General features: G+C 38.3%; 1 protein-coding gene across 7 annotated transcripts in view; it reads left to right on the forward strand.

Annotated features, from left to right (window-relative positions):
* Positions 1 to 14,992, forward strand: part of TMTC4 (transmembrane O-mannosyltransferase targeting cadherins 4) — a 61,570-nt gene that overhangs the window by 29,687 nt on the left and 16,891 nt on the right. For 6 of the 7 annotated variants that reach the window (XM_075526340.1, XM_075526351.1, XM_075526323.1 and 3 more), the window contains 5 exons: positions 631 to 723; positions 6,327 to 6,488; positions 7,268 to 7,470; positions 9,173 to 9,344; positions 9,430 to 9,561. In XM_075526340.1, the coding sequence (XP_075382455.1) occupies positions 631 to 723; positions 6,327 to 6,488; positions 7,268 to 7,470; positions 9,173 to 9,344; positions 9,430 to 9,561 (762 nt within the window). The remainder of the gene's footprint in view (positions 1 to 630; positions 724 to 6,326; positions 6,489 to 7,267; positions 7,471 to 9,172; positions 9,345 to 9,429; positions 9,562 to 14,992) is intronic. The other variant, XM_075526360.1, reaches the window with a different exon arrangement.

The following is a 14,992-nucleotide window of genomic DNA, read 5'->3' on the forward strand; positions in this document are numbered from 1 at the left end:
TTTAGTTTTATGTGTAGTGGCTGATGTCACATAGAACTTTGATTTTTTTTTTTTTTTTTTAAATTTTTTTTCCCAGCAACTTCCACTGTGTATATTGGTGTAATTGCAAGAAAAGCAAGCCTGATACCCCTGTTAAATCTTTCTGAGTCTTTGTTTGTTGCAACAATTTATGTACCCTTTAAAAATAGTATTTCTGAAAACTGACAGTTAAAAGATACATGCTGCACAGCAAAAAATAAGTAGAAGGCTTAAAGAAACTCCACCTTACTGACAGAAGCCTAACCTTTTGACCACAGCATTTGTGCTGTGGAACATTTGGGAAAGAAGACGGAGAGCAGAATACTGTTGTGACCGTGCATATAGGGTCTAGCTTGCTGGTACATGGTATTCCCTGAAGGGTTATTCCATGTAGCAGGAGAATCCCCATTACAGTAACATGGTATTCTGAGCTCAGGTTCTCAATTTACCATTCTGCCATCATTACTACCAACGTATCTCTCTACTTGTTTGGGATCAGTATTAAGATGTACAATAACTCATGGTAGAAGTGGAATTTAAGATGTATTTAAAAAAATATATTTGTGGTTAGCTACTCCATCTTAAGCTCTTATTTTTCTTTTGGTTGCTTAGGGCTTGAATGCAGTGTTTGATGCACTGGTGATTAACAAGCTAAATGTTTTGGAACTTATTCAAAAGTTACTACATAAGGACAAGTCATTGGAGGTGAGTCCTCAGAGGTTTTGTTCATTCTGGCCATTCAGACAGTCATGTACTAAAAGACAAAGATACAACTTCTGACAGTTGTGTTGTTGTTGAGAATTAAAAAAAAATAAAGGTATTTTCAGTCAGCCTAGTAAGGCAAAGTTCTATGACATCTTTGCAGCAACATGAGTAGTAATGGGATAGCATTAGAATTGTATTGGATGGTGAAATCCATTCCACGCTTCTCTCAACAGTATGTTAAAAATATGGTGTGGAAGAGCTGACTGCTTGATGCAACAAGTTCTCCAGGGCCAGTAGCTATGCAGCTGACATGGTTTAACACAGTTTGGTCAAAGTAAAGAGAGAGATATTTATTCAGATTCTCAAATGAGATACTTAGACATTTGAAAAAGTACATTAAAAAAATATTATGTCTACTTTGCCAATCCCACTAAAGTATTACACTGTGTTTTTTCAGAATACAAATTGCCAAACAGGAGACACTTCCTACTAGCTTGGGAGTTTAAAAGAAAAAATATGTAAGCACTGATAGTCGCTAAGGATCAAATTTCTGCCTTTTGTTGATATCGCTTTATCTACTATTGGCTCAAATGGAATCTGGCACCTAGTATTTGCACTGGCAAGCAAATCACAGAAACAATCAGTCTCAGGTGAATGATTGATAGCAGCCAAATAGACCAACAGCCTACTAGAACATCACTACTGTTCAATAGCTAAATCATTTGCCTCTCCCATCCAAGGTTCAGCAAGGCTGAAAGTCATTGTACTTTGCATTGCTCAGTGGTTTTACTGCAGAGAAATCTTGCTCATGTTTCTGAGTAGCACAAGTCTTATGGGGCTTTTAAACTCCTTCGCAAAGACTGAAGTGAGGAGCTTTGGGGGGAAATCAGTAAAAGTGGAATCTCTAGAACTGAAACAGTAGATTTGACCAAGAATGGCTAAGTGGGGGGTGCAGGAGCATTTCAGGCCGCAAATAGGAGTCCTGGACAATTTTGTTGTATAATGAGAGTAATGTCAACTAGCATATGACAAGGAAAGAGTTTAGAGCTGTAGCGGACTAAAGTAGTCAGTTCAGAATTAAAGTGATGGAAATAAAAGGTAATAAGGAGGACCCTGGGAACTACTGACAAGTCAGCCTCACATCAGTGCCTTTGAAGATTATGGAACAGACCCTCCTGGAAGTTATGTCAAAACATATGAAAGACAGGGAGGTGATTAGAGGCGGCCAACATGGCTTCACCAAGAGCAGATCGTGCCTGACTAATCTAGTGGCCTTCTACGATGGAGTGACGGCATCAGTGTACAAGAGAAGAGCTACTGATGTCACCTACCTGAATTTCTGTAAGGCCTTTGATATGGTCCCCCACAACATTCTTGCTGCTAAAATGGAGAGAAATGGGTTGGACTGATGGACTGTTAGATGGATAAGGAATTGGCTGGATGGCTCTATCCAAAGAATTACAGTCAAAAGCTCAATGTCCAAGTGGAAACCATAACGAGTGGTGTCCCTCAAGGGTCCGTACTTGGATCAATACTATTTAATATCTTCATCAGTGACATAGTGGAATTGAGTGCATCCTCAGCAAGTTTGCAGATGGCACCAAGCTGAGTGGTGCAGTTGATACTCTTGAGGGACGGGTTGCCATCCAGAGGGACCTTGGCAAGCTTGAGAAGTGGGCCCTTGTGAACCTCATAAAGGTCAACAAGGCCAAGTGCAGGGTCCTGCACCTGTGTCGGGGCAATCCCCAATATCAGTAAGAGACTGGGGGATGAATGGATTGAGAGCAGCCCTGCAGAGAAGGACTTGGGGATACTTGTGGATGAAAAACTGGATATGAGCCTGCAATGTGTGCTTGCGGCCCAGAAAGCAAATTGTATCCTGGGCTGTATAAAAAAAGAGCATGGCCGGCAGGTTGAGGGAGGTGATTCTGCCCCTCTACTCCGCTCTGGTGAGACCCCACCTGGAGTATTGTGTTCAGCTCTGGGGTGGATGAAAAACATGGACCTGTTAGAGCAGGTCCAGAGGAGGGTGACGAGATGATCAGAGGGATGGAACACCTCTCCTGTGAAGAAAGGCTGAGAGAGTTGTGGGCCTGGAGAAGAGAAGGCTCTGGGGAGACCTTGTTGTGGCCTTTCAATATATAAAAGGGGCTTATAGGAAAGGTGGAGAGAGACTTTTTACCAGAGCCTGTAGTGACAGGACAAGGGGCAATGGTTTTAAACTGAAAGAGGGTAGATTTAGATTGGATATAAGGAATAAACTCTTCACTATGAGGGTGGTGAGACATTGCAACAGGTTGCCCAGGGAAGTTGTGGATGCCTCATTATTAGAAGCGTTCAAGGTCAGGTTGGATGGGGCTTTGAGCAACCTGATCTAGTGAAAGCTGTCCCTGCCCGTAGCCAGGGGGGTTGTACTAGATAATCTTTGAAGGTCCCTTCCAACCCAAACCATTCTATGATTCTGTGAAATGTGTCAGAGTCAAACCTTTTTGGAGGATTACTCTTTAAGCATGAAGAACTCAAAGCATTATGCTTCTGTTTGGTGACTTTTAAACAGTTCTGTCTGAGTGAAGAAAACATCAAATGTGCCTTTTTTTTGTCCTCCTCTTTTAATAGAAGTAATTAATTTTAGCTCCTGCCACCTACAAAGATCTGTTCTGCTTTTTTCATGGAAGTGTATCTAAGATTGTTTTGTTTTGTTTTGTTGAAAGACAGGTCTTAAATTCTTACTAGCAGATTTTTTTTCTTCTCAATTGAGACAGGTTTCAGTTTCATGCCAGATTTCAGTTAACTCTAAATCAAAGATGATACAATAATACTTCTTCCACTTTTTAAATTCTGCCTACTAAGAGATTTTATGGTGATTTGTGAAATCTGGCCTTTAAGAAGCTGCACTGTTAAAAGAAATGAAGCCTGGGATGAGAGGTTTTGTGTAGTTACTCTATAATAAAGCAGTTATAAATCATCACTATATGGTTTTCCTTCATAGCACAATTCTCTTCCAAAAACAGTTTTTAGGAATGGTTTTCTTGTAATCCTCATTGTAGTGACTTTGGTTACTGAGATGTGTAAGTTAGAAGTAGTCATTTGAGCACAAAGGCTAACTTATGTAAAATCAACATTACAAACTTCTTTATCCTTAAGCATTCATTTAAATATTGTATAATGACTCCGTTGTCAACTACAACTGTTGAAAACCCATCTGAATATTGCTTTAAACTTAACTTTTCTATCATTTTAGAGAATAAATATCTTCAGCCAGGGCACCATTGGAAGTTTGTCTTTGTGCAGTAAGCCTACTGGGTTTTTTTATTATTTTTTTTAGTCTTCAGAAATAACTAATATTGATCTTGAAACAAAACTCATGGAGACTACCCTTTAAAATCCAAATCTCCCAACAGGTGAATCGGAGTTTCAGAGTGTTCCTGAAATAAAACTCAATAGCAACGGAGTTACTATTAAGCAGGCATCCTTTATTACAGCGCTGGGCAGCACTGGGGATTGCTCCACCATAAGTGCTCCGACAAACAAGCAAGATCGCAGAGGTTATATGTTGCAAAATCATACATATTCATAAGATTAATTTATATAAACATGAAATTTCTTGGAAGTCATTAATATATGTAAATGTCTCTGACGCATGCGTACGTAAGTCCTTAGGTGGTCGTTAGGGATCCTCTGGTGGTCGTTGGAGGAAGTCGGTAGTCTTCATCACGCTGACCGCTGACTGAACTTTGTCTTTACTCATTCTCAGTCCATTTTTGTCTTGCTCATACCTTCCTTGCATATCCAAAACCAGTTGGTTCTTGTGTAGCTTCTCCTTATCAGCCCTTTCCAAGGACACAGGGCCTGAAGACTTCCTTTTTATCTATCTACATTGCAACTGTCTCAGCTAACCAAGGATTTAACACAGGCAAAGCATTCTTACTCTAATGATTATTGTTAGGAGGGGGGGAAAGACCATACGTAGGTTTCCTTCAAATAAAGAATGCTCATTAGCAATTCTACTATCTAAGCTTCCTTACTTAAGGCCAACAATACTGACAGGCTAGGCTAAATTATTTGCAAAAGGGAAAGTAAAAGGAAACATATTTACAACATTTCTTTTTGTCTTTGGGGATTTTAGCTCTTTTCAATCTCCTAAATAATTATGGTGGTGCTTGCTAATCAGCATATTGCAATAATAGGTAATAATAATCAGTGTGGTAGGTAAATAGGTAAAATAGGTAAAAATGATCAGCTCCCATGGAGGACATAGAACTTATAATGTATAACTATCAGGTAGGTTTTTAAAGGTAATAGAAGCATATCAGACTAAGGGAGGAAGGTAGGAATAAAGGAAAACTAATATTGGAGATCATGTGACCATATTTTTTAGGATCCAGTCAACTCTTCCATGTAAAAATCCATAGTTTACTGACACTTTGATCTTCAGATGTGTAGAATGGAAAGGGAAGTGGCCCAAATGATCTCTCATTTCAGAGAAACTCTTGTCTTCCATCTTCTGCTTCTCTAATGACTTGTTGAGGCTGTGTAGAATAATTTCAGCCATCAGGTTTCAGACAGCTCTAAGGCAGCCCTTCATTTCCTATCTGAGTTACCATTTGCTAGCTGGGTAGGGTGTTGGAAGCTTGGATTTGCATCTCAAAGCTGTGTCAGGGATCTCATTATAGTTACTGATGGTTCTGTTTCCAGTCTCTATTGGTGAAGCTTGAAGAACCTCTACAGTATACAGTAGTTTTCTTTTCATTTATGAAACTGATGTGTGCTTGAGAAAATGTGTTACGCTTCATGGGGTAAAAAAATTGTAAAGTGTGTCAAATTTAGCTTCTATGACATCACTTCTCTATGTTTTATGTGAATTGCCTTTTCTCGACCCTAAAGTGTATATTATAAAATATGCAATGTCAATCAACTGGGGTAATGTAGATACAACACAATTTTTTTAGACCTTGGGTAATTTTAGCCTGACCAAAGTGATTTGGGTGCCTATCACCTAATCTTTTGGATAAAAGCTTTTTAATCATGCTGGTGATTATGAAAATTTTAATTCAGTTTCTCATTCCTCCCAGTTTCTAACTATGCGGTTTTCTTGTTGTATGCAGTAATGTAATTTTACGTCTAAAGAGGTGAGTGGACAAAAACTTTCAGTGATGAGCGATCAACTAGATATAGCTATTTAAAACAAAGTTCACAAAGTAACCATCCTCCATTTTAAAAAGATCAATTTAATATGCCGTATACTAAAGGCTGTATTCTGCTCAAATTCCCTGTCAGAAATTGCTGTGTAAAATTACATCAGCTATAGAGTTACTGAGGATTTGTAAAGAGAGAATTCCTGAATAAAAAAGTTTTCTTTTCTGATTGAGAAGGAAATGAAAATGTTTGCAAAAAATATTTTGCAATTAGCCAATGCAAGCATAGTAAAGTTTGAGAGCTTTCTAGTAACTGCAAAAATAAGAAAAATGTCAACTCTGATAGTAAAAATGCACAGGAGTAGCCTCTTCTTTCTGAGATGGTGGCGAAAAGGATGTGAATGTAGTGCGGAAGAGAACAAAATAATGCTTTTATATGAGAGGTTTTTTTCTCTTTCTTTCCTGTAGAATGCTGGGCTGTTAAGAAAGGGGCTGCTTTTCAGGATAACTCTTCTGATGTCTGGAGGGGCTAGTATACTTTATATACGCTGGAGGATTATGGGCACAGGGCCACCGGCTTTCACCGAAGTAGACAATCCAGCTTCATTTGCAGACAGCCTGTTTGTGAGAGTAAGTTATGAAGTTGATGTTTTCTGGCCAGCTCAGAACATTTGTCTTTGTCATCAAATTGAATTTTCTTTTCTGTGCTTCAAAGAAACAATAAAGTGGGCAGTCTTTACGTTTCAAGATGTGTGATAAGTCACCTTCCCTTGTGCTGCTGTGATGATTTTCTGCAATTTCTTTAAAATAGTATACCTCGTATAATCTTTGCATTCAGTTTAGCATACACTGCACACATCGAAGTGCATTTCTGTTTACTCACTACTTTTCCCATGCATGCAAGGATTTAGCTTTTGCTGGGTTTTATCCCTTTTCCACATACTGTGTTTGACTATTCATCTGTTCTTTCACAATTGAAGAAAATAGCATAAAGTTCTGGTCTGGTGCATTTGGAGTATGTCTTGGCTTTATACCTCTGACTGCATTAAGGCTCTTTCTGGAGATGGAGAATGAAGGGGGAAGACAGTGGGTGCTGTCTTTTGACATTTTCTCCTATTGTAGATTTTTTTTTTTTTTTTACATGTGGATATCGGTTGGAGAGCACAGAATTGCATTTCCCTGCTCTGAATAGGAGAGCCACCTAGCTATGTTTAAAAAAAATTAAAAATTCATTTCACAGCTGTAAAATAAATGGATATATAACTAGTTGTAGTCTAACAGTACTTAAGGCCTCTTTATTGTATAAGATGTATTTTGTGATAAGGGAAATGATAGCAGAGAGAAGAACTAAAGTTGCCCCCCCCCAAGTTTAGTATCAAATAAATGTTTGTTTTCTTTTTGACTGACAGGCTATAAACTATAATTACTACTATTCATTGAATGCATGGTTGCTGTTGTGTCCCTGGTGGCTGTGTTTTGATTGGTCAATGGGCTGCATACCCCTCATTAAATCCGTCAGCGACTGGAGGATAATTGCACTAGCAGCACTTTGGTTCTGCCTAATTGGTCTGATATGCCAAGCTCTGTGCTCAGAAGACAGCCATAAGAGAAGGTAAGAGACAGTGATGAATTTTAAATGCCCGGCCAACTTGAGTACAGTATTATTTTGTTAAATCCACTACTGATACTCTTAACAATTCAGTGGAACAAGTGTCTAGCAAATGCAGTTCAAATAAATATTTATAGCTGTCATGACAGTTTTATCCCAATTTGGGCCCATCACTGTACACTGACTAGTGGGAAACAGAGTTGGAGGAGGAGGTATGGATGGCTGCTTTATTTTTCTCCTGAAATGGCATTTTGAGATCCTTAACACTATAGGTGGTAAAAAGTAATCTGTGTTCAGAACAGAGTAGGAATTGATGTATGTTGTTGCCCCTACTTCTTGCAAGTCATCATCTCCTTTGATCTTCTCCTAAAAATGAAAGAGAGAGGAGAGGTACCTTGAAAGGAGGTAGAAATGCTGTCCGTGGCCATACAATTAAAAAAATAAAATGCTGACCCATAGTATCTACTGAGGAAACTACTTGTACTTTACCCAAAGGAACTCAGAAAATTTATTATTAACTATTCTGTCTCACCAAGGGCTTCCATTTAACTTTTCAGCGTCTGTTCCCATGGATTTTATGTATAATTAATTTCTCAGTTCTTTAAAATTTTTCAACATCTCAATCACAACGAGGTCATTCTGTTGTTCAGAGTGCTGAATATTTTTTTTTCTGTGGTATTCTGTAATTTCATCTCTGCCCCCTCATCCCCTCAAACGTTAACATCCCACTTGCTTTCCTTTCCTGTGTTCCCATACTCATTTGCCCAGATAAAATCATTTTGGAGAGGGATGGAATTCTTGCTACAAGTGATGTCATACTTTCTAGTAAAAACACACACACTAAGCCTATATTGCTGCACAGTTTTTTAGTAAAAAGTAAAGACAAAAAGTATAGTGAAGGCCTAGGACTCTTGGGGAAGAGAAAAGAGTAAGAGGACACATCTACATTACAGTATAGAGATTTATTTGTAATAAATTAGAGTAGAAAACTACCATGCCTGTGGCCTTTATAACAAACAAATCTGACACAGATCTGGGATTCATATTCCCTTATGTCAGCTCTGTAAAAGTAAGGTACCTAGTCTCAGTTGTCTAAGCTCTGTATAGTCCATAGGTACCTGCTGAGGATTACTCATCATAACATAGATACCTAAAACAAGGAAGGCAAACTGCCCTTAAGAAGTGCCTCTGTCTGCTGACTGTAGAAAAAGTGTAGATGACTAACTTTCAGGTGGTTAAGCACAATGGATTCTACTATTGATGTATTTGTTAGGAAAGAAAATGTCCTCTCAGTAGGATGTGTACCTAAGTTTCTTCTTTAACGGTGAGCTATATTTTTTGCCCTGTTACTGACTTACTAGTTCCAAAAATAGACAGGTAGCTTTTACCATTACTTTTCCTGCCTGTGTATTTTAAATATGTATTATGTATTAATGTGTAATGGGGCTATTTTCTGGCCTGGAAGCATGAACATTGCTTTTCTGGGAATTATAGCTAGGATTTTAAAAGTGCCTGATGGAATGAAGTGTCAAAACCTCACTGAAACTTAATCTGATTTTGTTATGTAGCTCTCAAAGGCTGCTTTTGAATCCCTGTTCCATACGCACATCCTTCTACAGTGTTTAAATAAAGCTTATATGTTAAGTGGAAAAGGTACTTTTGTTAAGATTTGTGGTTAATTTGAGAATCTGTTTCTTGTTTGCAGAATTCTTACACTGGGACTTGGATTTCTTATTATCCCTTTTCTTCCTGCAAGTAACCTGTTCTTCCGAGTAGGATTTGTTGTTGCAGAGAGAGTCATCTACCTCCCCAGTATTGGATATTGTATTCTGTTTACATATGGATTTAGTCTCTTGAGTAAGCAAGCCAAGAAAAAGGTACCATCAAAAACAGTCAGTAAAGTTGATGATGAAGTGCTTCAATTGAATGGTTTGTTTCTTAATTTGTCTCTCTTGCCTTAAGAAAATTCTTGCTGTGGCAGTACTTGGAATCCTGTTGATAAATGTTATGCGCTGTGCACTCCGCAGCAGTCAGTGGAGGTCAGAAGAACAGCTTTTTCGGAGTGCACTGTCTGTGTGCCCTCTGAATGCAAAAGTAAGTCACTCATGTAGACTTTTAATTTTTTTTTTTAAAGTGTTTTGAAATTCAAGATAGAGGAGGTTATGTGTAGTTAATATATTGTGGTACAGTGTTATTCACAGTGTTGCTTGGTGCAAGAATATGACATTGACATGTCAGACACCTAAATTACAGTGGTAGCATAGTCAAAATACCAGACAGTGCAAATTACAATTTTGTAATTCAGAACTTGGGGGTGGGAGTGGGGAGCAGAGGGAGAAGGGGGAATACACTTCAGGAAAGGCATCCAGTCAAATTGGATGTACTGCTAATGAAATCTACTAAAACAATTGTGCGTATAATTGCAAGTTATTACAACAAAATATTGAAAAGAAAGAAAGAAAGTTGTAGCAATGTATTCACCTGAATAATGCCTATGCTATGTTTTTAGAACCCTTTTTGTGTACCTTCCAGTGGTATATATAGCCAACACAGCTAAAGGACAAAGCAGCATATCATCAGTGTAATCACAGGATGTGGGGGTAAAATCTTTGCTCCCACTTCTGCTCTTTTACCGTGGCTGAATGGGCTAGAGTCTTCAGACATGGGCACTGAGGAAAATTGCAATATTCCCTGCAAGGCTTAGTGAGGGAACAAGTAAGAAGGTGGGACTGGATAGGATGTCTCACTGAGCTGAACACCAGTGTTTGGCATAGTAGACTGAATCTAGCCTGCCAATATAGAGGTGACCTCCACAGCAGTGCTTTTTAGCCGAAAGTGTGATCTGTTGGAGCATACCACAGAGCTCTGATGTTGTCTGAATTTTAGCAGAGACTCTCTTTGAAGAGGCTAGGAATAGGAATGTGCAGTTTGTCAATAAAAATACATTGATGTTTTAAAAGATTAGATTTCTGTAATCTAGAGCGGTATCTAGACAATACAGATCAAGAGACAGAGTTTAAAAAGGAACCTGTGAATGCTCAACTTTGCAAAGAGAATGATAAACTTAGCATCTACTGGAGTACAATATGCAGCAGTGAGCTGTAAAAAACATTTATGGCCAATATTTACAACATGGTGGTGTCTTTCAATAATCTCAGATTTCAATACATAGTTGTTGTGTTTGTACACAACTGTTGTATTTTATTGTGTGGCAGTGGTAGGCAACCATCTTCTTTTTAATGATGACCTCAGTATATCTTGTCTTCTGGATGACAAGCGCATACTATAAATGGAGCAAATGCAATCTGTTTCTTTGTGTGTAACTCCATCCATCTGCCGTGGTAAGAGTGCTTTAGACAGATCCACGCTCTCTTTGCCTGTGCTCCAAGCTCCTTGGACGCAAGCCATGTCTGGCTGGGAAGCTGTGTAGCTGTGTTCGCACAGTGCTGTGCTTGAGCCGATAAGCTGTGTGCAAGCTACTGAACTAATGCAGCTGGTTCAAAGCCAATGAGTGTACAGGGAAAATGAGCTTGTGTTTGTCAACATTGGGCCGTGTAGACATGCCTGAGCTGTATTGCTGCTAGTGACAGCTTGTGCAAATGGAAAGCGCGGTGGTGTGAACAGGGAGGGTTTCGTAGGCTCACATTCCAGTTTTGCTGAAGGAGTAACTTCGAAATCACAGTGGTAGGGAACTTTTCTAGGCAACAGCATTAGAGAGTCCATGTGTGAGAGCCAATTTCTTTTTTTTCTTTATGGACTCAGCTATATTTATTCAGTTTTGACAAAGGTAAATGTAAAAATTGGAACTAGGTTCTGTTCTGATCTTCTGTTGTTGTCTTGAAATTGCAGACTTCCTTTAAAAATGACTCCACAGGACTTTCAGTGCCCATTTATTTCAGTGGGAGGCTGATGCAGACCAAAAGGTAGAATGCAGATAATAGCTTTTTCTTGTTGTTCTTGGAACATCTTTAAGATGTGTAATGTGGTCATGCTTTACTTCCCTTATGTAGCGGGGTCCCAGAATCTCCAGGTGTCTCCCAACTAGCAATAAAAGCTGCAGCTCCTAGTTCATGTTTTTATTGTACAGTTCTTTTCAATCCCAAATTGTCTGTGTGTGAGCAGCATAGAGTAAACTTACCTTAATTCGAAGTAACAAGTAGTTACAGCAGTGCCTTCTCAAATTTCAAGACTCATCTTCTTTAAACATCTCTTTAGATAGAGGTGTGGAAACTGCATTAAATCAGATTGTCTGGCATAGTAGAGAATCTATCCCCTTGAGTGATGGATGCATCTGGCTTAAGAGGGTGAAATTTAGGATCAACTTTGATAAATGTGGCCCAGTGATTTTAAAATTTATTGGAAATAATCAGGTACCATAATGAAGTTACAAAGTTTTTGACCTTTTTTTTTTTAAAGTTCACAGTACAGATTTTTAAATGTTTTAAATATTTTAAATTTTATTTTAAATGTTATTTATTTTAAATATTTAAAATATTTTAAATCTATATGTTTGTTTGTTTGGTTGGTTTTTTAAAGAGAGAGGAAGCAGCATGTTACAGACCTTGATTAAACATGTCCAGGAGTATGTCACACATTTGAACTTGCGTGGTCCTGCACTTAAGTTGGTTTCAAAGGTTGTTAGACTGAAACAGTATAAATTTTGAATACATTTGGCAGTATTTTTCTTAGCTGAACAGAAAGTGCCTGTATATTGATTCCATTTCCTCTTACCACCTTTTCATACTGTATCGATTGACTTAATTCCTGAAGCTCAGTGATGATATACACTAGTGTGAGTTAGAACCAGGCGTGTGTTGTTTCTACTAAAGCAAATTTTGTGAACAGTTATGGATAGTGTTTTCTCCTGATATGTTGATTATATGTTGCAGGTAGTTTATAAATTTGGAATATTTCAGTGCTACTGGCTTAAAAGGCTTACTGGATCCAATTTGGCATCTTTTCATTTGATGTCATTATGTAGCAAGTTAATCCTGGAGTGCTTTGTTGAAGTACTGGAATATCAAATTACAGCATAAACAGGCTAAAAAGCGTAACTACTGTTTCACCATATCAGACTACTGGCTTGGATTTATCTCCTTAGCTTTAGACATCCGCATCTGAGTGAGTCAGCCAGGCTCCCTTTATAACTGGGGAGGAGAAGCTGTTCCTTTTAGCGTGTGGTTCCTCATCACCTTGGACTAAATGACTGACACAGGCCAGAAGGACTGCACCCTATTTCTGCGTGTTTCTCTCCACTGATGATAAAAGAAGTCCTGACAACTAGAGCAGATGTGGATACATAAGGTTATGTGAGATGTTGCCCTTGCCCTACTGGTATTTGCTATTTCTTGACACCGCTGTATTGCTTCTCACCTTCTGAGGTCATTACACATTGTTTCTTTTAATTTTAAAGATTATTCCCAAAAATGCTCATCTTACTGCCTTTTTTTGCCATGTGATAAGTTACTGTTGGAAGTGCCAAGTTATTTTTTCTCAGCTTTTAGCAAAGCCATGGCAGTTTTTAAGAATCCAGAGATGGTTTTTATTTCTGGATGACTTCCTCTAACTGATTAGCTAAATAAAATTTGCAATTGCATTGTTAAATACATGGGAAATAGCCACCATTTTTCTTTTCCTAGATTTGAAATAACTGAATTTAAATTATTGTAAATTGTTAATGTTCTGTACGTAATCTGTACATTCTCCTTGCTACCAGCTTTCCTTACAGGATAGAAATTAACAAACATAATTTTTTAAAAAGCCATTTCAGTAGCAACTTTTCTGCAATAATAAGCAAGGAAGTTAGGATACTTGCAACAGAATGTGTTACGAACCAGTCTGCCTTGACATATTAAGGGTAGTAACTTTGTACTTGATGCTTTATGCAAACTGTAATTATTATAGATACAAGTTTGTCAAAGACAAGCTATGCTAATACTGAAAATGTACAACAGAGTTTGTAAGATTACTTTCTATACTTTCTTAAAAGGTCTTGTAAAACCTCTTTGTGACGGAACAAGATTTACTGCTGTTTAAGGATTTATGAAACTGATCTAGAAAGCATTTCCTTTAGATATTGAGAATTCTTTTCTACACTATATATTAGAGGGGGATTATCATCTGCAGAATTCACTATAAGTGCTGTGGGCTATGTTTGCAGGGGCTATCCGCAGTGTTTTGCCACATAGACACCATTTTAGATGTCAATTTTTTTGTATACAAGCACAGTCATGCAGAAGAACCTTTAGACAACATTTGCTGCACAAACGAAATGTGAAGATCAAAAAGGCTTTGTTTTATTAGTACTTAGAAAACAGAATTTCAGTAGGAGAGGAAAGAGAAGAGTGTTTGATGAAAGAAGCTGGCATTGAACAGAAGCATCTGCATGTTTCTGTAGAAATCTTGACATCTGTGCTTTGCTTCCATCCTTCTCAGCAAATGTTCATATTTGCTGAAAAGGTGATTATAAGCAGCTAGGAAGAGAGAATAAAATAGTTGATAATAGTAGTGTTCCAACTGAGGGGGTATACCTCCTAGAAGATGATACTACATTTCAATTTCTTCCTACACTTCTTTGAGGAATAAAAAGCAAAAAATCGGTTTGAGAGTAATTTTGGTTTTGTACAGGGAAATACAATTTTTTTCTCTCTTCCTCGTTTAAATGTGTGTGCTCATTTAAACACTTAAATAAGAGTTCAAGCACTGTGTGTGTCTAACACAGAATAATATGCAGTGCTTTTGCTTTTTTATACTGGCTTCTTAGGCCGATTGAGGTATTGCGAACAGACGTACACATAGAGCCAATTCTTTGGCTAGGCTATGATGCCGTGTGTTAACTTCAAACAACGCATGCCTGTTGAGATCAACTAGATTCTATCCTAGGGTATCTTTACCTAATTGCCCTGATTTCGGAGAACACTGTGTTGTTATGCATCCCTGAGAAATGCTCCTTTTAAAGCTGTTACTGTAAAGTAATGACCTGTTTAAGATTGATAGAGGAGCCTGTGGACATAATGTAGTATGTCATTTCCAGTTAATATCTATCTTTATACGAAATGCTATGTCTGCTCTTAAATGTTTAATCAGGAAAGGAAAATCCTCTCTCCCAGGTTGGCACGCACAGTATCTGTCAAAGGCAAAAGAACCACGTCTCTAGACATGAAATTTAAAACGTCACACTTGGCCCCTCGTTTTTAAAGGCCAGATGCTTCCCTCCCATTGGCATGTAGAAAGTACTTGCGTCCCCCATGTTGTGCAGATGGGGGTCATAGGAGAAGTCAAGGAGAGTTACAGCCTTGTGCTTAGCAGAGGGCAGATAGTTATTGTAGGCCTGGTTTGGGGGAGTGGAGCTAAAGGCTGATCTTGGCATCTCTGTCATGGCCAGTGAAGAGAGAGACAAGTATGTGCCTGGAAACCCTTTGCTGACTCTGTTCTTAAGAGCAGGATGTTACTGCGTATTATAATCCATTGTAAAGCTGGTCTTGTGATTGAATATTTGTGGTAGGCTGAGGGGTTCTTTTGGTAT

Source organism: Mycteria americana, chromosome 1, assembly GCF_035582795.1.
Source record: "Mycteria americana isolate JAX WOST 10 ecotype Jacksonville Zoo and Gardens chromosome 1, USCA_MyAme_1.0, whole genome shotgun sequence".
Taxonomy (NCBI): Eukaryota; Metazoa; Chordata; class Aves; order Ciconiiformes; family Ciconiidae; genus Mycteria; species Mycteria americana.